The sequence below is a fragment of the Sus scrofa genome, chromosome 12 (genome assembly GCF_054392235.1).
Source record: "Sus scrofa isolate SSC_HxYL_T2T_F1_AM1 chromosome 12, Sscrofa_HxYL_maternal_Yorkshire_Landrace_v2.0, whole genome shotgun sequence".
Taxonomy (NCBI): domain Eukaryota; kingdom Metazoa; phylum Chordata; class Mammalia; order Artiodactyla; family Suidae; genus Sus; species Sus scrofa.
This window is the reverse complement of record NC_139394.1, coordinates 64890437-64915844: the sequence shown is the minus strand read 5'-3', so window position 1 is coordinate 64915844 and position 25408 is coordinate 64890437. Positions and strand designations below refer to the sequence as shown.

The window sequence follows — 25408 nt, the reverse complement described above, 5'->3', positions numbered from 1 at the left end:
GTTCTGGAAAGTGCCATCGAGAGCACGTGGTTGGCACGACTTGGCTTCTGTACAAATGTGGTCTGCCGATTGTGAAGTCTGCCGTTTCCCAAACAGAGTTAACCTTTGAGTACTTTAAAAATAATCACGTGGAGTTCCCGTCGTGGCTCAGTGCTTAACGGCTCCAACTAGGAACCATGAGGTTGCGGGTTCTATCCCTGGCCTCACTCAGTGGGTTAAGGATCTGGTGTTGCCATGAGCTGTGGTGTAGTTTGCAGACATGGCTCAGATCTGGCGTTGCTGTGGCTGGGGTGTAGTCTGGCAGCTGCAGCTCGGATTAGTCCCCTAGGCTGGGAACCTCCATATGCTGTGGATGCGGCCCTAGAAAAGACCCAAAAAAGACACACACACCCCCAAATAATAATTACATACCAGGACCCACATGTCCATGGATCAGAACTGACACCAACACCAAGCTGTGTCCCGTGCGACGACATTAAGAGCCACAGAAAACCAGCAATACATAAAGATTCTGTTCTGTAACCAAACAAGGAAAACAGGGCATCAGAGGGATTAGACAGCACTTTAAAAAAGGAGTCCCCGTGCACCCACTGTGGTGCAACGGGATCTGCAGCATCTCTGCTGCACCAGGGCGCAGGTTCAATCCCAGGCCCGGCACAGTGGGTTAAAGAATCCAGCGTTGCCACAACTGCAGCATAGGTTGCAACTGTGGCTCGGGTCTGATCCCTGACCTGGGAACTCCACATGCCTCAGGGTGGGCAAAAAATGAAAAAAAAAAAAAGAAAGAAAGAAAAGCGTTCCCTGGTGGTGCTGTGGGTTAGGGATCTGGCGTTGTCACTGTTGTGGCTCAGGTTTGATCCCTGGCCAAGGAACTTCCGTGTGTGGGCTCGGCCAAAAGGAATAGAAAACAGAGAAAAGAAGAGAAGAGCACAGAGGCGGGCATGTCCGGTGCTGAATCCCAGTGAGGGGAGGTGGATGGCAGCCAGCGAGTGGGGACTCTCCTGCGAGGGCACCCTTCTCGGGTATCGGTGCCTCCGGGCGCCTCACCTGCAAGTGGCCATCGTTCTCAGCTATGGTTGCCACTTCGTAAGAGCAGAATACTGCATAAAAATAAGGAAACGAACATCAGTAGTATTTTTGTCTTTTTTTAGGGCCGCACCTGCGGCATATGGAGGTTCCCAGGCTAGGGGTCTAATCGGAGCTATAGCTGCCTGGCCTATACCACAGCCACAGCAACGTGGGATCCAAGCCATGTCTGCAACCTACTCCATAGCTCACGGCAACGCTGGATCCTTAACCCACTGAGCAAGGCCAGGGATCGAACCTGCGTCCTCATGGATGCCAGTCAGATTCGTTTCTGCTGAGCCATGGCGGGAACTCCTCGGTAGTATTTTTCTTAAATACACATAAAACGTGTTTGGAGGAGAAACCCCACCGGCTTTACTATTGTTTCTAGAGCCCTGTGTTCCTATCACAGGACAGCCACGTCGTGCAGAGACGCTGAGAAAGCCACGCCAGACAGCAAGGTTTCACCACATGCAAGCCTTGTGACCTCCGTCAAGAATTTCGTCTAAAGTCAGGGATCGTAACTTAACAGAGTTTTGGTGGAAAAACTAAATTTGATCATGTCTTTAAGGCTCTGATACTGATAGTGGTTTACGTTGTACACATATTTTTGTGGAAATTGCCGTCATCGCCCTTGCACGTGCTGGGAGCAGACGGAAGACTCACCTGTTCTCGCGGTTGATTGACCGCCGTCCCCGAACGAGGTGGCTCTTGGGGCTGCGCCTGAGAATCAGCCGCGTGTGCACAGCTCAGGAAGGCGCTCCAGGCGGCGCCCTGAGGATGGTGTTTTGCCCAGTGGCATTGGCACAACCGTGCACTTGGGGTGACTTGAGGGATTTCCAGGGTCCCTTTGGCTGCACGTGTGACTTTTATCTTGCAGGCTGGCGTGCAAGTCTCATGTCTGTCTTAGGAGACAGCAGCTGACCCCAAACAAGTGTGTACCCCTTGGCGGGCCCTCGGAGATGCCCGGCTGCGCACCTGGGTGTTGCTTCGTTATCTCTGAAGAATGCAGGGGCAGCCTTTCCTCTCCCCGGGGAAGAGGGGAAGGGATACCTCGTTTACTGCTGGCTTGGCACCGGCCTCGCATGGAAGGGCCTGTGTACCTGTTCTGGTTAAAGTGCTGATGTAAATCAGCAGCGTTGTCCGCGACTGTCGTCTGTGATTCTTTAATTCAGGCTGTTTTGTGACTCCCTGCACGCGCGTGCGCGCACACACACACACACACACGCACACGCACACGTACGCCCCCCACACTGCGACACAGCCCGGTGGGGATTCAGTCCAGCCGCATCTCTAACACACTGGAGCAGCTTGCAGCATGTTCTCCCCGCGCAGACTGGCGCTGCCCTTGAACCCTGAAGGCTGGAGGTGGGGCTTTGGTTCTTGCGTCTCTGCTATTTTGTTATGGAGTCAAAATGAGTCCTATTTATCCCTGGATGTTGTGAATCACAGAGAAACTGAGGTAGTCGAGGGGACACCTCAGAAGAAGGTAGGCGTCTCTGTTTTACTAAATTATCGGAGTGGAATGAAAGTAGGTTTTTGCGAATGTCCTCCCTTGAGGAGTACCCTAAGTCTCTCCAGGCCCCGAGCTGGCAGATCGTGTACGCGGACGGGCAGGAAGGAACCCACTTTGATTCTGGCCCTCCTGACAGTGTCTGGGACAGGAATAAGAGATGATTTTCCTGCTCGGATCGGCAACCAGATTTCACTCTGCGTATTCACTCTCTCATTTTATACCGTGTAACACAACGAGGAAACTAACAAAAACCAACCCTGTTCAAATAAAAAAACTTTATTGGAGTTCCCTGGTAGCCTAGTGGGTTAGGGACCAGGCGTTGTCACTGTTGTGGTTCGGATGTGATCCCTGGCCTGGGAACTTCTGCATACTGCAGTCATGGCCACACACACACACACACACACACACACACACAACCCCAAAACAAAACAAAAACCCTCACCAACTTCTGAAATACCTACCTGATATTTCTTTCCAAGGAAGTCATCAGTTTACTGGTTTTTTGGGGTTTTTGGTGGGTTTTTTTTGGTAAGAAAGAGAAGGCTTTTTCAAAAGAAGAGGCTGTGGAGATGAGCGTGCAGGGCGGTGTGATTGAAGTGTGTTGGGTTCTGTCTCACCTAAATTCGTTCTGTTTGCACTGATGGCAGAACAATGGGAGAAAGTTCTGAGAACTGAGGGCAAGTAAATTCAGTCGCAGGAGCTTCCGAGTAGCTGGATTCCTTTCCCAAAGATCAGTAAACAAGTATTTTAAACTTCCACTGACCTCATTAAAATACACTGCCAGGAGTATCCTGTTTGAGCCGTTCTCATAAATTAGTCATCTTCTTGCAAAACAGCTGTGGCAATTCGATCTAATAAAAAGTGATTTAGACATCGGAAGATGGCTGATTCACAGGGAGATGAAATGACAGGCCAGCGTCCCCTGGATGAGGAAGCCGTGCTCGAGGGGTTGACTCAGATGGTCTGTCTTTCAGAGGCTCTTCTGTGGTCATTGCTCCAGTTTGGAAACCCCAGAAGCCACTTAGCAGGAGTGCGTGGGTGAGCCTGGAAGCTTCCCCTCACGCATAGCTGCAGCGTTACTCCAGAGTTACCACCCTCGCCCCGGGGGCACACAAGTGGGAGTCAGGATTCTGTGGCACCTAATGGGTTGCAGCCTCTCGGGCTTGAGCAGAAAGGTGTCAGGTGACCCGTGGGCTCGTTGGGAGGGCTGGAGAGACGGACTCCAGGCTGAGCTCCCGGGGACAACACCGTGAACCGGGCTGCTGGGGACCTGCTGCCTCTGCTATGATCCTGAGCCCCCGAAGCCAGGCGGCCACTTGTCCCGTCGGAGAGCCGCCCCCAGTCACCAGCCGCAGCAGCCCCTTGCCTCTGCTTTCCTCTGTCTGGACAACACGAATGCCCGGTGCCTCTCTGCCCACCTCAGGTCCTGGCCACATCTTTCCGGCGGGTGAAGCCTCAATGCTATCCGGAATCCCGGCTGCAGGCGGCTCCGGACACGGCACCCTCCCGCCTCTGTGGGCCGGGCCCGGGTGAGACTGACCCAGACAGGCTGGCCCCTGGCGTCCCCGCCGGACAGTGAGCCGTTTCCCGATCAATGGCCTGTGTCTGGTTTTTACAGTGTGCGGAGCAGATTTACCCCCTTTTATTTAGAGCTGACGTCCAGTCACCCTACATCAAAGAACGCCGTCTCTGGCCCTTCCCAAGGAGACACGTCCGGCAAACACTGGCAGCGAAGCTGATAGAGAAAAGGGCATTTTCGGTCTGGGATTCTCTTTCCAGATTTGTTCATCTCCCCCACGTCGGTGGTCTCCCTCCGGGTCCCTCCCCCGCGGGGCGGCCGCCCCTCTTCTGTCTGATTTGCTCTTTGCCGTGCAGACCCGCGAAGGACGAGCCCGAGCCCTCCGAGGCGGACGCTCCCGGCCGGTGGCCCGGCGTCTACGTGACCAGACCTCCCGCGGCGCCTGCGGAGTCGGCGACCACCGTGAAGTCCCTCATCAAGTCATTCGACGTGGGCCGCGCAGGTATTCAGTGCTTCCGCTTCAGGAGCAGAGGTCAGATGCAGACCGTGGCCCCCGTCCCTAGCTGTCCTGAGCCACCCGTGGCCCGGGGTGCTGCAACCACACGGCCCATTCCAGGTCGCCCCATGGACACTCACTACCACCCACCTGTGGCTCCAGTGGGGCCTCGGGGGGCTCAGCCCCCCACCCCCTCCCACCTTGCTTTTCTGCCTCTCTGTCCGTTCACCCCACGCCACTCCTGTCTGCCTTCTCACCATCTCATGAGAATTAGTGTACAGGGTCAGTCAGAGGCTTCATTTCCTGGGAAGTGAGGCCTCTTGCTGGCACCCCCGGCCTTCCTTTTTTTGGGGCCCATGCCCATGGCATGCAGAAGTTCCCCAGGCCAGGTGGGAACCCGTGCCACAGCTGTGGCAGCGCGCCCCTGGCCCCCCTTCCCCTAGCACGTGCTGCCGCACTTCTCTCCGCCTGCTCTCGCGTGGCCACCTGTGCTGAGCTGCCAGTCCCCCATCATGGGCACTCTCAGCTTTTCCTGGAAACACCCGAGCTCTCCTTTATCCACTGTCACCTACACACGAGCAAAACACATCTCTGGACGGCACATCCACACCCACAGTAAATAGAAGGAACCCAAGGAAACTGTATCCAGAATGTGATGCGTTTCCTCCCTTGGTTGCAACACATGTGCCCGCTGTCTTGAAAAAGCTCATCGCAGGATGTGGTCTCTGCTCGGCGGTTTGTGGCTAAAGTAGATGAAGATGAGACTCTAGATGCCGAAAGCGACCCAGGGCCAGGGAGGCTGTTCGGTCTCTGCAGGCGGGCGATGAGCTGACTGCAGGAGTGGTTTCTGCAGTCGCGTCTGTTCCTTCTCGCCGTGGGCCCCTGGTTACCTGGACCTTTCTTTTTCCTCGTGTGTCCAAGACCAGCCCCTTGTCGTGACCCCCCCCCCCCGCCCCCCGCACGCGCTCCTTCCCCAGTTCGGCACTGGTTCGGACAGGAAGAGAAGGAACGAGCAGGTGCAACAGTTCGTCAGCATCCTGGGGAGCTGTTTTCGTCGCCTGGAGAGTAGCAGGCGGCCCCTGTGGTTTCTCTTTTGAGCCGAGGCAGCACAGACACGTGCCCATCTCTCTGCCTGGCAGGTGGAGCCGGACAGAACGTTTCTGTCCCCAAGGCCCCCAGGAGCCCCCTGAGTGGAATCCCGGTGAGGACTGCTCCGGCTGCTGCTGTTTCTCCAATGCAGGTATCGGAGCCTCAGGCGGCGCGGGGGGCGGGGGGGGGTGGCCGGCGACCCGCGACGCCCGGGCTGCAGGAGAGAAGCGGAAACCAGTTGGTTTATTTTCGAGGCACATTGCTCATTTTTCTGAATAACCCTCACTGAATAGCAATGAAGCTTTCGTTTTTTAATGGGATTTTTCTTTATAGCTACACCCACAGTACATGGAAGTTCCCAGGCCAGGGATTGAATCTGAGTGGCAGCAATGCTGGATCCTTTAGGGATTGAATCTGAGTGGCAGCAATGCTGGATCCTTTAGCTATTGCACCTCCCTAGAGACCCGAGCTGCTTCTCAACCCGCTGCGCCACGGCAGGAACCCCAACGATGAAACTTTCATTAAAAGTGTTCAGATTCAGGAGTTCCCATCCTGGCGCAGTGGAAACGAATCCAACTGGGAACCATGAGGTTGCGGATTCGATCCCTGGCCTCGCTCATTGGGTTAAGGATCCAGCGTTGCCATGAGCTGTGGCTCAAGATGTAGCTCGGATCCACTGCTGCTGTGGCTGTGGTGTAGGCTGACAGCTACAGCTCCGATTAGACCCCTAGCCTGAGAACCTCCATATGCCACAGGTATGGCCCTAAAAACTCAAAAAAAAAAAAAAAAAAAAATTTCGGATTCAGTCCCTGGGCTGGGAACTTCCGTAGTCCACGGGTGTGGCCAGAAAAAGCAAATTACCCTGTGGTATCTGCCGAGGGTCCGAGAGAGACACTCTAAGTGTCGTGCAGTCTTGTTAGTGCCTCTTTCTTGGTCTCCCGAAAGATGACGTGCTCAACGTTTTCAGTTCAAGACTCATTTTTACTAGAAGCTGACACCAACTAGGTATTTTTCTTACAGAGTTTTTTTTAAACGTCCCTGGAGAGAGAGAGAATGTTTACAGTGTATAAATTCTTTCAGTTCACCGGTCCCTTTGCCATCTCCAGAATGTTTTAGACCAGAGCTTCCTGGCATTTCTTGCTATGTATTTATTATTATTATTATTTTTTTTTGGGGGGCTGTGCCAATGGTGTGGAAGTTCCCATGCCTGGGACTGAACCCATACCACAGCTGTCACCAGAGCCACAGCCCTGACAACACCAGATCCTTAACCTGCTGAGCCGCCAGGCATTTCTGAGGCCAGGGCTTTTGACGCTATGAATAACCGGCTGCTTCCTGCCTCTGCTCAGGTGATGGATGTTCCTGTCAACAGGTCCCATTCGTTGATGTCCTTAGTCGCTCCGTGTATTGTTTGGGACCTTTTAAGCTTTTGGTACTTTTTCGCCCTTTTACCACTCTCTGTATAAAACCAGAGAAAACATTTATTTCTGTTAAGATGATCATTGTTGAATAAACCTGAAAGAGGTTATGCTTCATTTTTACCTATTTTTATTGAGCTGTCAACACTTGTTTGCTGGTAAATGTTGAGCAACTGGTTCTTTGGGGGATAGAGCCCAGATCTGTAATGTTTTCCAATTTCTTTTTTTTTTTTTTTTTTGCTTTTTAGGGCTGCACTAGCAGCATGTGGAGGTTCCCAGGCTCTGGGTCGAATCAGAGCTGCAGCTGCCGGCCTACACCACAGCCACAGGAGTACCAGATCTGAGCTATGTCTGCAACCTGCACCACAGCTCACGGCAACGCCAGATCCTTAACCCACTGAGCAAGGCCAAGGATTGAACCCGCAACCTCATGGTTCTTAGTCATATTCGTTTCCGCTGCACCGCGATGGGAACTCCGTGTTTTCCAACTTTTATGGCATAAATATTCCCACCGTTGCCAATTTCAAGCTGTTTCCGCAATCTCAGTGCCTGTGGAGTTGAGAAGAAGGAACATTATATGGTACTTTTACAGGACAGACAGCAGGTATGAAAACCCCAGTAGTAATGTAATTAGGAAGCATTGATTCTTGCCTGCTTATTCCTTTTGCTTGGAGACAGTCGAGTAACAGGAGTGTAAGAGGCAGCTCAAAAGTTGCTGAACACTTACCACTTGGCCCCCCTGAGCAGGTGCACGCCAACCGCAGCTCACCACTGGCTGTAGTTCACGTCCCCCCACCTCTGAAATATGCAGCTTTTCCTGTGTAGGCAACACCAGGACAGGGCATCTTCACCCCCAGAAGGGCCCACATGCCACCACCTCGTCAGTAACCCCTTGGGAGAACTGCCTCGGGCCTCACTCCCCGCAGCTTCGTTTTGTGTCATCTCAGGCTTGCTTTCATGGCGGGATGGTTTTGCTCAACGTTGAGTCTATGAGATTTGCTCATATTGTTGTGGGGTTTGCTGTGCAGCCTGTTCCTCTGGACAGATGTGCACCTGTTGAGGGTTTAGCCATCCCACTGATGGTGGGTCAGTGCATTTCCGATTTGTAACTCCTGTGGTTTTTTTGGGGTTTTTTTTGTTTTTTTTTCCTGTCTTTTTGCCTTTTCTAGGGCCGCTCCCATGGCATATGGAGGTTCCCGGGCTAGGGGTCTAATCGGAGCTGTAGCTGCCAGTCTACTCCAGAGCCACAGCAACGTGGGATCCGAGCCGCGTCTGCAGCCTCTACCACAGCTCACGGCAATGCCGGATCCTTAACCCACGGAGCAAGGCCAGGGATCGAACCCGAAACCTCATGGTTGCCAGTCGGATTCTTTAACCACTGCGACACTACGGGAACGCCTCCTGTGCTTATTTTTTAAAATATCTTTTCCCAAAAGTTTCCGTATAAAAGGGAAGTTAAAAATCCCACTTGCTTCCTAGCCCCAGAAATAATCCTGTTTGTGGCTTGTGTATCCTTCTAGATATTTTTCTTTGGTGTAAAAATGTGTGCGCGTGTGTGGTGTGTGTAGGGAGGAAGAGAAAGTTTTATAATTGGATTACACTACGTGTTAATCAGACACTGGCTCCTTTCACTTTGTCATTGGAATGTAATCCCTGAGGGCAGAGGGATTTTTATCCATTTTGCTTGCTGTTGTTCCCTGACTAGAGCAGTGACTGGTGGGGAGTTCCCACTGTGGCGTGGCAGAAACAAATCCTACTAGCATCCGTGAGGATGTGGGTTCGATCCCTGGCCTCACTGAATGACGACGTTACTGCGCTGAGGTATTTAACCACTGCTCCCTCAACGGGCATTTAGGTTCAGGAGCCAACGTTGCCATGAGCTGTGGTGTAGGTCGGAGACGCGGCTCGGATCTGGTGTTCCTGTGGCCGTGGTGTGGGCCGGCAGCTGTAGCTCTGATTCACTCCTAGTCAAGGAACCGCCATGTGCCGTGGGGGTGGCCCTAAAAAGGGAAAAGAAAAGAACAGAACAGTGACGGGTGGAGTTCCCTGGTGGCTCCATCAAACAAAACGAAAAACCCCCAAAGCAGGTGCCTGGCATGTAATCACATCCAGTAGACGTCTGATGAATGTGTGTTGTTTGAAGGAATGAAAGACTATCAGGCATCCTACAGTGTCGGTGTTTGGAGCAAGAGTTCATTCTTTTTCAAGGCAGGGTGATAATGCGCTGATGTGTTTAACCGCTCCTCCGCCGAGGGGCATTTAGGTTGCTGTGGATTAAGTTTATTACAGAAGCCCTGCAGTGAACTTCCTTCTACAGACTTCCGCCCACTCAAGGCGCTGCTGACCTGGACGCGCGTCATGTCGACATGGACACGCGTCATGACGTGAACGTGCGTCATGGCGTGATGTGCGTCATGTTGACGTGACGCGTGTCATGTTTACGTGAACGTGCATCAGTTGACGTGAACGTGCGTCCTGACGTGAACGTGCGTCATGGCGTGATGTGCGTCATGTTGACGTGAAGGAGCGTCATTTTTACGTGAACGTGCGTCAGTTGACGTGAACGTGCGTCCTGTTTGCCCGGACGCGCGTCGTTTCGTTTGTCAGTATCCTCCGTCAGTCCCGCCGGTTAAGCAGACCGCACCTTCACCCAGGGAGGCTGCCGGAGAGGCTTCGGTCTGCGCTGCGCTTCCGGAAACCTTCCCGGGAAAGGTCCTCTCGTGCCCCCGGTAGAGAGAGGACGGTGTCTGCCGGAATGGGGACGTCTCCTCCAGGGCTCTGTGGGTCCCCGGCTGCCGGGATCCGGCTCAGCTCCCGGCCCCAGCACAGGTGCAGCCCTGCCAGCAGGTCACGCCCTCGAGGCGCCCCCGGGCCGAGCCTGTGCCAGGCTTGCCGTCTTCTCCGAGGCGAGTCACACTCCCTCCATCGCGTGCACATACCTCGTTTTCTTTATCCATCCTCTGCGAGCGGACGGACCGTGAGGTGGCCCCCGCCTCTTGGCCGCGTGACTCGCGCTGCAGTGAGCGGGGCCTGCAGATGCTCTTCCAGCCCTGTGTTCAGTTCCTCTGGGTGGCTGGATCACGTGGTAGTTCTATTTTTAAGTTTTCGGAGAACCTCCCGCGCGTCTCCCACCGCAGCTGCACCATGTCACATTCCCACCCGTGGGTCCCAAGGTCCCAGTTTCTCACAGCCTCCCCGGCACTGGCTTTTCCCGTGTTGGTGGGTTTACGTGACCGTCCCCCCAGGTGTGGGGTGATGGCGCCTTGCAGCTGGATCGGCAGCTCCCCAGTGAGGAGTGAGGCCGAGCCTCTTTTCTGTGCCTGTGGGCCGGTAAAGAAGCTGTGTGTTGACACACATCCCGGAGTCTAGGTAGCGTGTTCCAGGAGGCTGTTTCCAGAGCTCAGTGATTCCAGAGCTCAGTGATAACAGTGCTCCGGGGGGGAAGAGCTGGGGTGGGAGCGGAAAGGAGAGGTTATCGCAGGACACTGGCTGCGGCTCCTGGTGCCGTGCTGTCCACTCTGTGTCCATTGTGCCCTTGTCTGGGATTGCAGTTGCCCCCTAGTCAAATAAAGAAGTTGTTCTAGAAGGTCCCCCCGGTGATGCTAGCGACCTGGAGAACTGTTGTCTGTGTAGGTACCCGCACACCCCCAGCCCTTGTTCACCTGTGCTCCCTCTGCTTTCAGAGGCACTCAGCCTTCAGCAGCGCCCGGCCGGCCAGCAAAGGAGCGAGCCAGCGCCTGGATCTCCCTGACCTGCCCCTCTCGGGTGAGTCACCTCAGCTGGAAGTGCTTCTGACTTGGCACCTGTGGGGTTGACGTTTCTTCTCTTCTCAGTGTGAAACTGAGCTTAGAAAAGCCATCAGCGGCGTTTACTGCCGACGGTCTCAGACTCGGGCTCTACGTGTCAGCAACGCGAGCCCCTAGCTGTTTCCTGCTGGCAGCACTTCTCCGTGTGCGAGAGTTTGGGAGACATGTCAAACTCTGGGGGTTTTTGTTTGTTTGTTGTTAAATCTCATCTCTAAAAGTAACTATTTTGAGGGAGCTCCCTGGTGGTCTGCTAATGAGGCCTTGGCGCTTTCACCACCGTGACCCAGGTTCAAGCCCTGTTCTGGGAACCGTGATCCCACATCAAGCCACTGCATGCCGCAGCAAAAAAAAAAAAAAAAAAAAAAAGTAACTATTTTGAGGAAAAAATCTTATCTGCTTCCGAAGGTCTCTTGCTCCCGCAGTTCCTGAAAGAGGCTCCTCTGAGACATCTTTGTGTTTGCAGGCCTCTTCCTGTTATGCCTCATGGTTTCAAAGACCCAGAGCCCATGGTGAAGCCTGGTTGTGTCCACAGGCTCCCGTGTCCTTTCTCACTCCCGTGCATCCCTTGAGCCGATGGCAGGTGTGGAGGAGCCACTTGGGGACCAGAATTGGACGGCATGGGCTTGAACCCTGGCCCCTTGGCTTGGCCCAGTTATTCCAGCCCTCAGTGCTGTGGGCCCCTTGCCTCTGAAACAGAAACCAGGCTGTCTGCCTCCCAGGGTGGCTTGGAGGGGTGAGTGGCGGCAGAAACCAGGCTGTCTGCCTCCCCGGGTGGCTTGCAGGGGTGAGTGTGGCCAGAGCCTCGAAGGGGCCAGCCGCTGTCACCCACCTGCTGTTCTCGACTGAGTCAGCTCAGCAACCAGAACAGGAGGGGTTAGCAGCACGTTGAGGTTGTCCAGGAAGGTCCAGGGATGTGTGTGCGTCTGCGTGGTTACTGCTAGGAAGAAACAGAAAGGATGAAAGACCACTAGGTGGGTTCTTCCTGGTGAGAAGGAGAGAAGACCAGAAATCTAGACTCTGCGTAGGAGAAATCCTTTGTTTCAAGCAGAAGACAGCGTTCTGTCACCTCCTGTGAATGAAGAGACTCTCCCGCTGTGCTTCCTTTACGGATGTGCGTGTTTATATTGAAGTTTAGTTGATTAACAGTGTGTTAATTTCTGCTGCACAGCAAAACAATTCAGTTGTACGTAGATATACTTTGTTTTCGTATTATCCTCCATCACGATTTTTCCCAAGAGACTGGCTGCAGTCCCCTGTGCTGCACAGTAGGATCTCCTGCTGACCCACCCTAAATGTCATAGTGTGCATCTGCTAACCCCAAACTCCCCGTCCATCCCATTCCCTCCACCTTGGCAACCACATGTCTGTTCTCCAGGTCTGTGAGTCTGTTTCTGTTCTATGGACAGGTTCGTCTGTATCATATTTCAGATTCCACATCTAACTGGTATCATATGGTACCTGTCTTTCTGTTTCTGACTTACTTCACTTAGTAGGAGAATCTCTAGTTGCATCCATGTTGCTGCCAATGGCATCATTTCATTCTTTTTTATGGCTGAGTAATATTCCATTGTGTATATGTACCACATCTTCTTTAGTCATCTGTTGATGGACGTTTAGGTTGTTTCCACATCGTGGTTATTGTGAATAGTGGTGCAGTGAGCATTGGGGTGCATGTATCGTTTCAACACATGTTTTTTTCTAGATATATACCCAAGAGTGGGATTGCGTGAGCATATGGTAGTTCTTTTTTTTTTTTTTTTGTCTTTTTGCCATTTCTAGGGCTGCTCCCATGGCATATGGAGGTTCCCAGGCTAGGGGTCTAATCAGAGCTGTAGCTGCCAGCCTACACCAGAGCTACAGCAACGTGGGATCCAAGCCACGTCTGCAACCTACACCACAGCTCACAGCAAGGCCGGATCCTTAACCCACTGAGCAAGGGCGGGGATCGAACCCGAAACCTCATGGTTCCTAGTTGGATTCGTTTGTGCTGAGCCACGGTGGGAACTCCGGTAGTTCTATTTTTAACTTGCCTTTCCACCAACCCGCTGGGCTTCTTTTAGATCATATCGTCAAGCGCAGGTTTATCCTTAAAATAATTGTTTCTCCGATAGAGGTCTTGCCCTTTGATTGTAAATCCCTTCACCTTGCCACCTGATTTTTGCTTTCTTTTGCCTTCGTATGAGCGTAGAGAATTAAGTAGATAAACACAGAGGATTTCACCCAACACGGAGAACTTGGAGATCACCTGCGCCCACCCACTGCCTTTTACATGCGAGACACGCGGGCCCTGAAGCGCTTCAGTGATCTTCAGTGGCCACACTGATTTTGAGTAGCTCTGGGACCAGGTTAGGACTTTTCCTGGTTCCTCCTGCCAGGGTGCCTTTAGGTAACGAGGCTGGGGACCACTTTGCGTAGCAGCTTCGTAAAGAAGCGTAAAGGTTTGTCTAGAACGTCCAGTTGTCCTCTGACGTCCAGGAAGAGGGAGGTGGTGAGCCAGGAGCACGATGGCACGGGGTCCGGAGAGTAAGGCGGGCAGCGGGAGGCCTGCCCTCTGGTGTGCCATAGGAAGAGCTCGGCCTAAGGCCCTGCTCTGGGCCTGGGCGAGCCTGGCGCCCCGCCCCCACCGTGATAACCTGCCGGCGGTGAGACATGTACCACTCGAACCGCTTCTCGTAGCGCTAAGCAAACTTTGGTCTTAGTATTTGTGTCCCATTTTCTCTAGCATTAAAATGTCCTTTGTGTAGAGAAACCGTTCTTTTAATCGACAGGGTAAATGCTGACGCCGAGACCACAGCGGCCCCGGCACCTGTCTGCCCAGAGGATTCTGTTTACTTTGCTTGAAAAGCACGGCCTGGTGCAAATCGCTTGCTTCCCAGTGGCCTCGCCAACATGAGTCACAGAGGCTGCAGGATCAGGGTTAATGCCCTGTTTTTGTTGTTCCCTTTAGTGATGCAAACACTGTTTTTCTCTGGTCTCCCGAGCTAATTAGCCGCACTCCCAGCTTGACCCCCCGTAATTGATGCTATTAGCTGCACCAGCATTGTTTTCTCCATGACTGTTTGTGGCGTCAGAGCAGGGGACCGTGGGCTCCGCCTGGTCACTGGCTGTGCGTGGCAGCCAGCAGGTCACCAGTGCCCAGACTCCTGGTTCCTCTGTGTGCAAACTGGACAGTCTGGGGAGTTTCCCCCTTTGCTACATGTTTGTGGTCCTTCAGGAAATACCACCTGGAGGGGTTGGCCTCAGATTACCGTGACTGCAGAGGGGCCGTAGAAGAACGGTTCTGCTTACGGTGGGTGAGCCAGGCCTGGGATTGGTGTGGCTGCCCTCCTGTGAAGTCATTGTCACTCTCGGTTCCAGCCTTTTGTCTGCAGTCACCTGTCACCTGAGGACCCCACCAGGCAGGCCCTGCCAGCTCCCTCGCTCAGACGCCCGTGGGTGAGAGCGGGGACAGGGCTGCCGGCAGTGCAGGAGCAGAGGCTTAGCAGCAGGGCCTCTGTTCAGTGCTCTGTGGTGCTGTCCGCACATCCGTGGGGGTTTCGAACAAGGGGCTAACTTGGCCGTGGTCCCTGTGACCCCCCCCCCCACATCGGTCCTGCCTGGGGGCTCCCTTCTAGAGAACTCCGCATACCTGTTGGCGTGGAGCTGAACCGGTGGAGAGGTGAACCGGTCCCCCCGTGTCTGGCGTGGTGTCCCGTGTGTGGCGGCCGGTCCCTCCTTGCCCTCGGGATGGGTGACTGTTGCTCTCCCCGCAGATCTCCTGAAGGGAAGGGCCGAGGACCTGAAGCCGGACCCTTTCCTCCGCAAGAGCCCGTCCCTCGAGTCGCTGGGCAGACCCCCGCCTCTGGGCTTCGGGGGCTCGAGACTGCTGAGCGCCTCCCCCGGGGGCTGGAAGCCGCAGAGCAAACTCAGGTACCCCCGGGCAAGGGCCAGAAACCGGAGCAGCGCGGGCGGCCTCTCCGCGTCCTTCCTGACCAGAGGGGGTTTAGACTCCACTGCTGGGGCCTGGACGGTGGGGCCTGCACCGCCGGGGACACAAGGCCCGAGAAGAGGAGTTCTGGGGCTGGGAACCTGGGAGAGAGGCGACGCCCCCAGCTCCACGCGTGTTCGGGGAGCGCCAGGGGCTGCGGGTTGATGGGACCAGACCTGCGCGAGAGGCTGGCAGTCACTGGCTGGCAGGCGGGTGGGCAACCACAGCGGGGAAGCCGCTGGGCACCATCTGCCGGGGCAGGAGGTTTGTTCTCACGTGGGGACAGTGGGAACCACTCAGCTGGTGGGGTTTCATTGTCGATTCTGAGTAGTGGGTACAATAACCAGCGGCATAAAAGGAGGGTTAGAGGGCGTTTCGGAATCGGGGTTTAAAGACACATCCGCCCCCGAGGTGATGTGAGGGGTGGAGTGGGAGGGAGGGGACAGAGGCCTGGGCTGGGGGGTCCTCCGGGGGCCTGCCTCTGCCCCTCGTTGCCTCCCAGGACTCCGGGTCGCCCAGGCCGCGGCAGGCCCCTCGCGGCTGCTGCCCCACAGCCGCGTCCCCACTCCTCTCAGTGGGTGCACTGGGCACCCCTGTGTGCTCCACTCAGAAGCCCCACCCTGTGACCCCGCTCTCTGTACGTGGGCCCTTGCTGCCCCTCCGGGTTCTCTGCAGTGTAGACCCCGCCCCTTACCTGCCAGAGCGCCCAGAAGGCCTGGCCTCCAGCCGAGCCCGGTCTCCCCGCTACCTCTGCAGCTTCACACCGGCAGCCCTGACGGCTCAGGGTCTGGCCGGACCTGCCTTCCTCAATGTCACTTGCCCCACGTCGAGCCTTCCACGAGGCTGCCGCCAGCCACCCTTTTCTGCCTCTGGTATCTGACACCTGCTTGAGATCTAATTCACGGCCGTGTGGCACATATGCCCTTGGCCCCTTGAGGTGTCATTAGTGGACAGTAAATCCTGCATCTGACACTCGGGTGTCTTTCTCAGCCCCTCCTGTGGTGTGAGCTGCACAGGGTGTTGCACTCTGTAAATGTTTACAAACAGGCGGATGTTTAAATACCCGAAACGGGCCACTTTAAGGGTACTGGGGTTTTCTAACAAACATTGGAACTGCCATGATGAGTATTTTAAAAGGATTTTATAAAAGTCTGAATAACTCAGTGCAGCTTTTGTATCTTTGGGTGTGGCCTCTATTTGGACCCAAATAGATGAAGTCATATCTTTCAGAGGTTTAATTTAAAGCCCCAGATATTACATTTCTGTCTTGTTTTTGTGCAGGAGAGTTAAATAATCAAAACAGGACGTAGGGACCAGAATTCTGAAATGGCTCTTTTCTTTATGCCAGAAATGTACACACACAGTTTGTGTGTCTATTAATACACTACTCGTATCACCCATTCATCATGAGAGTTCAGATTAGTGAGGCTATTTTGTTATCATTTGTATTTTCATGCCATTGAGACAAACCAATAATAGCAGTTCTTTCCTTTAGAAATTCTCATATTATTGCAATCCTATCTGGTTAACTTCACTCTTTTAAAGAAAACTGTTTGGAAAATGTTTTATTTATTGATGCAGAAACTCTTTTCCAAGCCTTCACTCTGTCTTTCCTAATTTCCCAGGCCTAGAAATTTGGCCCTAAGACCAAGAATTAAGACCAGGTACAGTCAACACAGGCCAGGTCACCATAGCCTCATAGTTAACAGCGACAACTCTGAGCTCTGAAACTCCTGGGCTAGAGGTGACAAATACGCCAGATACACGGGGAGAGACCACCTGAGGTCTCAGAGTGTCCCTTACTCTTTTAACGGTCATTTTGAAGAATTTTAACTTGCAAAAGTAGCAGTAATAAACATGCCCTCAGCATGAAGAGCTAACAATACAGTGGAGATGTGCCTGGGGACCCACGTTCCAGTTGGAGGAAAACCACGTCCTGTGGAGTTTCCCTCAGTGTGTACCAGCCTCTCCATTCGCGTCATCTCCCTGCCCCTGCAAGGTCACCATCGCTCGGACTTTTCCTAGAAAAGCAAGGGTGTTTGCAGCCCAGGCAGCATAAGCAATGCATTATTTAAATGGTGTATTTAAACCTTTCTGTACCTGAAAACACACTGTTTTTCCCCCTTTTTTCAAGTTCACAGTTTTCCTGTGATTTACTCATGTTTTTGCCCAGTTTTGGACTCTAGCTTTGAGCACTCCGGAGTGCCGCATCGGATGCCCTGTCGGCACCGTTTGTCCGTTGCCTGGCGATGTGACTGTTTCCACTCTTCCGCTGTTGTAAAAGGAGCTGCTCCGGACCTTCTTGTGTGTGCCTTGATGGTACATACATCTGGGAGTAAATCCTGTTACTGTTTTTTTTTTAGTTGAGGTACAACTCGACGGTATTATATACGTTTCAGGTTCCAGCATAGTGACGCACAATCTTTAAAGGTTACCCGCCACTTACAGTTACCGTAACATCCTGGCTGTGTTCCCTGGGCTGCACAGTGTATCCTGGCGGCTTGTTCATTTTACACACAGTAGTTTGCACCCCTTGATCCTCTACACCCATCACACCCCTCCCCGCTTCCCCAGCCCCGCTGTGTATAGAGTTTGTTCTCCAGATCTGCGAGTCTGTTTCTGTTTTGTTGTATTTCCCCCCTTGGTTTTATCTTTCGGATCCCACGTAGAGAGGTTGTCTCGGAGGATTTGTTTCTCTCAAGTTGTGGCCACAGCGGATGCTCCAGGTGTGCCTTGGCTCCGCCCCCGGCTCTGCCCCCGCAGGTGTGGGATGCGACCCTCTCTCGGCCGTGGTCCTCGGGCCCCACGCTGCGGGATCTTCACCTCTTTCAGTGTTTGGAAAGTTTTAGGTCACATTCAAAGTAACACAGGTGCCCACAGACAACCGAGGCTGGAACGACGTGATATAAATCCGTGAAACCACTTCTTCGGCTTAAGCAGGGGCTCAGAACTGAGTTCCTGTACCACAGACCGTCAGAGAGTGTGGGGCCCCTCTTTTGAGTCAGTTCTACTGATTTTGTTTTTCACCTCTCTTCCCATCACCTTCCCGTAAGCAGCCAACCTGGTGTTTTTAAAAAACACCTTCCCATCTACCGTTTATATGTGACGCAGGTGTGGGCGTAGCCTTGAAACATACACAGTGTTTGATAGGCGTCCTTAATAAAATGATACTGTACTGGGGGCTCCCTGGTGGTGCAGCAGGTTAAGGGTTCAGTGTTGTCACTGCTGGGGCACAGGTTCGATCCTGGCCTGGGAACTTCCACATGCTGAGGGCACGGCCAAGAAAAAAATTATGCTGTATTTAAGTAAATAAGTAAAAGATGAGAAGGATGGAGTAGCAGGTGGATTAAAAAAAAAAAAAAAAAAAAAAAACCAACCCTCTCCCCAGGCTTCTGAAAGCCAAGAAGCAGAATTTAGTTATTCTTTCATCCCATGAGACATAATTAAAATGCGTTGTCAGTGTGACTGATCTGGTTGTTTCTTTCGAATCTCGCTGGGTAGACCTTTTGCTTTTCCAGTCTGGTTGGTTATTGCTTGTGTATTTGTGGTTCTAAAAGTTAGCAGCTTCTCTTTACACTGTGCTCTCCTTTCTTGACTAGTGTGGAAAGAAGAGACCCCCTGGCCGCCTTGGCCCGGGAATACGGCGGCTCCAAGCGCAACGCTCTGCTGAAGTGGTGCCAGAAGAAGACGGAAGGTTACGCGGTAAGGGGCAGAAGCAGCCAGCGTCCAGCCGGCTGGGTCCTGTGTGTGCGTGTCACCGCGTCTGTCTGTCTGTCTCGTCACCGCGGGGCTGCCGGGGTGGGTGTGCTGTCCATCCGGGCCGCCCCGAGGAACGCAGTCCGAGAGGCAGACGGTCTCAGTGTGGACCTGCGCCCCCCCGGGCGGGGACCGCTGTCTTTGCTCCCAGGAGGTACAAACGCCCGAGCAGTGCACCCAGCAGGCTGCTGCCGCCCCAGGAGCTGCTTTCACCAAGCGTCTCCCAGAGGTGTCTTTGCCTGGTCCCCATAAAGGCCCCGCATGTGTTCCATTTCCTGTGACGTCAGGAAATGACTTGCGTTTCGTTGAAGAGTTTCCGTCCACCAGGACAGTCTTGGTTCTCTGCGGAGGTCAAACAAGGAAGTAGTGCCCAGTATGCGTTTCAGGGTTGTTTTTTTTTTTTAATTATGTGTGAGCACACGCAGTGATAAACGTGCAGTGAATACGAGTCACAGCCTCAGGAGTGACTGGGAAGTGGAGGCGCACGTGGCGCCTGCTCCCCCCGGGGCCGGCCAGCCCCCAGACCCTCTCCACTCCCCCAGCTCACTCTCGTCCTCGGGGCTTAGGGTTTTCTGCAAAAGTCCCCAAGGGCCGCGTCTGCTTGGCCTGCATTTGAACTTCACCTGGGTGGAGTGAGGAACTGCGCCCGTCTGCCTTTCTAAGGCGTTGAGATTCGCCCTCGTTGCTGCTTCTAGTGAGGGTGTGTTCCTTTTCTTCCCCATCATAACCTGCTGTACAGTCCGGCCGGCGCTTATCCATCTGGTCCGTTGTGCACAGGCAGGTGCGTTGCAGCCTGTGTGGGGCTGGCGGCGTCTCGCAGGCGCGGTCCCGTGCGCCGCTCGGACACATGCTCCCTCCTCCTGGGTCTGCTGCGCCGCGGGCCGGCCAGGGATCACGCCTGGTACAGCTTGGTGGACGCGGTTCCGAGGCCGTGGACCGCGCACCTCCTGCCAGCGGTTTACGAGGCTCGTGCTTTCTCTGCCTCCCCCAGCACGTGCTGTGGTCAGCCCTTCACTCCCGGGCGTCTGGACTCTGGAACGTGGGCTCTCACTGTGGCCGGGCTTCGTTTCCTTACCGGCGGTCAGCCTGGGCTCCTCTTCATGCCCATCGGACCCTGGGCTCCCTCTCTTGGGAGGCCTGCTCAGGCCTCTTGCCCGTCGTAAAGATTGGGTTGTCTTTCTCGTCTTACTGCTCCCAGGAGTTCTTTGTAAATTCTGGACACGAATAGATTGTAGATACTCTCTCAGGGCGGTGAACTTTCATTCTTCCTTGAATGAGTTCTTTCTTTCTCTCTTTCTTTTTATGGCCACACCTGTGGCATATGGAGGTTCCCAGGCTAGGGGTTGAATTGGAGCTGCAGCTGCCGGCCTCCGCCCCAGCCACATGGGATCTGAGCGGCATCTGTGACCGAGCTTGTGGCAACGCTGGATCCTCAACCCATTAGCAGAGCCGGTGGTGGAACTGCATCCTCCAGACACCACGTGGTGTTCTCGAGCTGCTGAGCCGCAGCGGGAACTCTTGAAGGTCTTTGACTCAGTCAGATGTATCAGTCTCTTCTCGGGTGATAGGGCATTTCGTGCCTGTGGAGGGAACCCTTGTCCATTTCAAGCTCATGAAAATACCTGCATATGTTGTTTTTTTTTTTTTTCTGGAAGCTGGATTATTTTACCTTTCCTGATGAATAGACGCCCTCTGTATAACTGCCAGCTCCCGCACGCTCCTTATCCAGGCCCCACCCCGCACGACTTCACCCCATTTTTCTGAAAATTCTGAGGCTGCCGGCACCAGGACACTCCTTTTCCAGCCTCCAGCATTGGAGGGTGACAGGGGCGGAGGAGGAAAGAAACGAGCAAGCAAGCAGCGCCTCACCGAGAGCCCGTCCGGACGAGCAGGCAGCAGCAGGTTCCCACGCCCACGTGGCCTGAGCCGCGAGGTGTCCTGGATCTTCGCCGCTGCCTCCTTTCACCTTCGGCTTAAAAGGGCAAACTCGGAGTCCCGCTGTGAGGCAGTGGGTTAAGAATCCAACTGCAGGAGTTCCCATCCTGTCTCAGCAGTGAGCAAACCCAACTAGCATCCAGGAGGAGGCGGGTTCCATCTCTGGTCTCGCTCAGTGGGTTAAGGATCCGGCGTTGCCCTGAGCTGGGGTGTAGGTCGCAGACGAGGTTCGGATCTGGTGTGGCTGTGGCTGGGGTGTAGGCTGGCAGCTGTAGCTCCCATTGGACCCCTAGCCTGGGAGCCACAATATGCTGCGGGTGCGGCCCCAAAAAGACAAAAAGACAAGAATCCGACTGCAGTGGCTAAGGTCACTGTGGAAGGGCAGGTTCGATCCCTGGCCCGGCTCAGCAGGTTAAAGGATCCAGCGCAGCCGCACTCCTGACCCATTTTTTTCTCTTGGCTGCTCTGTCTGCCCTCTCCTTTCCGAGGGTGGAAACGTCCCACCCAGGAAGGCCACCTTAGTGGTGCTTCCTCGGCCTGCAAGCCCCGATGCTCTGCCAGGGAACCGTCAGGGAGGAAAGCTGGCCACCAGCCTCCGGTGAAGGAGGTGGTGGTGGTCACCGAGAGCCGAGGATGGACGGGCCGGGCCGGCCAGGGACGGGGCCCTGCCATGGCCGAGCCCCGGGCGGCGGCGGGTGGCCGGCCGCGGTGTCGTTTCCCGATCTGCAGAAGCGGCCGGGCGAGCTGCTCGGATGAGTGTGGACAGGCAGACGTTTCGGGAGGAATTGGCCCTGGAACAGCCACGCGGTCGTCACTGGGCTGCCTCGAGGGATGTTGAGATCCTCCCAGCCGTAAGGCAGCGCCTGCTGTAGCGCTTTGTCTTGTTTCGTGAACACTTGAACTGGTTTTAAAATGTCTCAAGCTTGATGAGACCCAGAACTCATTTTGCCCGAGGGTATCTTTCCTTCATTGTTAAATCTGTAAGTTTAGAGGGAAATATGAATCATACGTGTCAGATTTATTGACTCTTCGCAGGCTGTCCTCTGTCTAGACGTGTTTGTCTAAGGCCGGCCTCCAAAGCTTGTTCTCTCGGACCTGGGAAGCCAAAAAGAAGGTGCAGAAAACTCAGGCCACAGTGTTCTTGTTGCGGGGGGGGGGGTCTCTTGTCCTTTTAGGGTCGCACCCGCGCCATATGGAGGTTCCCGGGCTAGGGGTCTGATCACAGCTGTAGCTGCTGGCCTGCACCACAGCCACAGCAACACCAGATCCGAGCCACGTCTGGTGCTCACGGCCACGCCGGATCCTTAGCCCACTGAGCGAGGCCAGGGATCGAACCCGCAACCTCATGGTTCCCAGTCGGATTTGTTCCCACTGCGCCACCACAGGAACTCCAGGCCACAGTCTTTTTAAGAAACCAGTTACCATGTGCGTTTTGACTGAGGGTGGTTTCTTTGACCTCACAGTGTGTGTGTGATGGGTTATATCAAAATTCCATGCATTAATTCAATGAGTTTGACGGGCCTGTTTGGTGCCACATACTTTTTTTTTATTTTCTTTGCTGCACATTTGGCAGATGTTTCCAGGGATCAAACCCTGGCCACAGCAGTGCCCCAAACAGCTCCAGTGACAGCACCCGATCCTTAACCCGCTGCACCACCAGGGAACACCTGCCGTGTAATATTTTAGATAATTAATTAGAATTAAAAGTCATGCATGGACCGCATTAGAAAGCGGAAGGTGCTGTGGAGAGAAGCACCCCTAGGGACGGGGACGGGGTGTGGGGACGCGCAGGTGCAGCTTGCACACGCAGGGTGGGGAGGTGGCTGCGGGCGGTGGCTCGGCTCCCCTGGCGAAGGCGAGACCGTGCTGTCATCAGGGTGTAGCGCACGCCACATACCAGGCCTGGGAGGTCGGGAGGAGGAGGCTGTGGCCTCAGTGCTGTATCTGTTGGAGTCTTAGTGACTCGAGGTGGCCGCTCCGATGTGGTGGCACCAGGGCTGAGGACAGCAGGCCGGACCCGCACTGAGCCCCAGGCCAGGTTGCTGTGATCTGGGGTCACCCCAGGATGGAGGTCGGGGGGTTGAGCGTGAACGGGCACGTGCGGTGGGGTGAGGCTCTTGGTGGCTCCCGGGCTCGGCGCTGGTTGTGCCTTCAGCTGTACTCCCCACTCCCGACCCCGGGAACTCCTCATCCCCCTTCCTGAGTCTACTTTGGGGTTACGACAGGTTTCCTTCTCTGCAGTAATTATCAGGAGTTCCCCTGTGCCGTGGCAGGTTAAGGTCCCAGCACTGTCACTGCGGGGGCTGGGGCCACTGCTGTGGCACAGGTTCAATCCCTGGGCCGAGAACTTCTACCTGCCACATACACGGCCAAAATACAACAAAAAAAAGTCATTACCAGAACGGTTCCAAGGGGGCAGAAAACCAGGATGGCAGGTGGGGTGGGCAGAAGTCCGAGAATGACCCACAGCGACCCTCGCCTCCTGTCCCCTTGTGGCTCAGCAGTAATGAACCCAACTAGGATCCGTGAGGACACGGGTTCGAACCCTGGCCTCGCTCAGTGGGTTAGGATCCGGCGTTGCCGTGACCCGTGGTATAGATCACAGACGTGGCTCAGATCCCGCGTCGCTGTGGCTGTGGTGTGGACCGGCAACTGTAGCTCTGATTCAACCCCTAGTCTGAGAACCTCCATGTGCCACAAGTGCGGCCCTAAAAAGACCAAAAGAAATTTGGAGAGGGGCCCATGGAAAGGACCTGAACACCTTCCAGCTGCTGACCTGGCCCCTCGCCGACAGCCAGCAAGAAAACAGGGACCTCAGTCCTAGCACCACAAAGCCCGTCAGCAGCCTGGGTGAACCGGCAGGTGGGTTCCTCCCAGAGCCTCCTCGTGACGCTCAGCTGGCCCTGGATTTCAGCTGTGGGGGGACCCTGAGCTGAGAACCCAGCGACACCTGCTGAACTTTGGCCTTCAGGAACCGTGAGGTCATCAACAGGTGTCGCTGTCAGTCACAAGTCTGTGGGAAGTTGTTACGCAGTGAAAGAAAATAGATTGACTTCAAAGGCAATGAAAAAGTACTCGGCCATTTCCAGCCAAACGCTTTCAAATTACGTTTCCCATAAGAGTGAGCTTGGGGAGTTCCTGTTGTGGCTTAGCAGGTTTAAAAACCCGACATAGTGTCTATAAGGATGTGGGTTTGATCCCTGGCCTCGCTCAGTGGGTTAAGGGTCTACCATTATATTTCTAGGTATTGTTTCAGGGAAGTAATCATGGGTGCCTGTAAAGATATAATTTCAAGCGTATTTATTGTAGTTTACTCAAAATTATTTTAGGGCGTTCCCATTGTGGCATGGTGGAAACGAATCCGACTAGGAACCATGAGGTTGCGGGTTCAATCCCTGGCCTCGCTCAGTGGGTTAAGGATCCGGCGTTGCTGTGAGCTGTGGTGTAGGTCGCAGACGCGGCTCGGATCCTGCGTTGCCGTGGCTCTGGTGTAGGCTGGCAGCAATAGCTCCGATTCGACCCCTTGTCTGGAAACCTCTATATGCCGTGGGTGTGGCCCTAAAAAAGACAAAAGACAAAATAAATAAATGATAAAATTATTTTACGAGTTCCCACTGTGACTCAGCAGGTTAAGGACTCACTGTTGTCTCCAGGAGGACACGGGTTCGATCCCTTGCCTCACTCAGTGGGTTAAGGATCTGACATTGCCTCAAGCTGCATCATAGGTTGCAGGTGCAGCTCGGTTCTGGTGTGGCCATGGCTGTGGCATAGGCTGGCAGTTGCAGCTCCAGTTCAACCCCTGGCCCAAGAACTTCCGTATGCCACAGGTGTGGCTGTAGAAAAACATAAATAAATAAATTTTAAAAGAACTGGAAGTGATTCAAATGTCTAATAATAGGAGAATCAAATAGATTACGTTATGTGTGTGCAATGGAATATCGTAAAGCCTTTAAAATCATGCTTTGAGCAAATATATTTAAACACACTGGGAAAAAATGTACATGTTACATACACTTAAGTCAAAAATCAGATTCTAGGGAGTTCCCTGGTGACTCTGGGGCTGAGGATCCAGCATCGTCACTGCAGTGACTCTAGATGCTATTGTAGCTCAACCTCTGGCCTGGATACTATGGGTACAGGCAAAAGTCAGATTCTGAACAGTCTCTCTCGTGTGGCGCCCGTTCTATAAATTCGTACACATGTTAAATGTTATACAGATGTCAGTAGTGGTCATCTCTTAAAATTGATTCGTGCTTTATTGTGGTATTTTCATTTTCTACCACGAACGTGTAAATTTTTTAAAGAAAAAATTATTATTAAAATTGCATCTTTTTAAAGGAAAGAAGCCAGATGCGAAAGACTACTCCTTACATGCTTCCACTCATATGAAGTGTGTAGTGGAGGCGAATTCCAGAGTCAGAAAGTGGAGGAGTGGTTGCCTGGGGCCGGGGTTGGGGGGCGGGGGGCCCTCGCCTGCGAAGCAAAGCCACCTACCGACACCACAGAAAGCACGGTGTTTATTTGCAGGCGGCCAGCGAGGAGAACGGGCAGCTCCTGGGGGATAGGCCCCAGATCTCCCTGGCCTTCAGGGCCGGGTTTTTCAGGGCAGAGTGAGGAAGAGAGTTCCGGGTGCGGACCGACTCCCACGCCGCCTTCTGATTGAGTGGAGGCGAGGGCAGGGTGGTGTCTTGGGAATCTTAAGCATCCGCCTTCTGGCTCCAGCCAGTCTCGGGTCTAGTGCTTGTGGGCAGTGTGCTGTCAAGCCCTTCGCCTGGGTGGGGGTCCTGGTTCCTGCAGACAGGCTCCGAGATACGCAGCAGACTGTGAAGTGTACCCCTCGG

The 25408-nt window shown here is 54.0% G+C and overlaps 1 protein-coding gene across 14 annotated transcripts in view; it reads left to right on the top strand.

Moving 5' to 3' along the window:
- Nucleotides 1-25408, top strand: part of SPECC1 (sperm antigen with calponin homology and coiled-coil domains 1) — a 237481-nt gene that overhangs the window by 172036 nt on the left and 40037 nt on the right. For 13 of the 14 annotated variants that reach the window (XR_014821946.1, XR_014821945.1, XM_084986333.1 and 10 more), the window contains 5 exons: nt 4457-4602; nt 5736-5836; nt 10787-10868; nt 14662-14818; nt 18476-18578. Coding sequence is in view for 11 of the 14 variants with exons in the window: in XM_084986333.1 (XP_084842459.1) it covers nt 4457-4602; nt 5736-5836; nt 10787-10868; nt 14662-14818; nt 18476-18578 (589 nt within the window). In the remaining 3 variants the exon portion in view is untranslated. Of the gene's footprint in view, nt 1-4456; nt 4603-5735; nt 5837-10786; nt 10869-14661; nt 14819-18475; nt 19453-24022; nt 24156-25408 lie in introns of those variants that run through there. The other variant, XR_014821944.1, reaches the window with a different exon arrangement.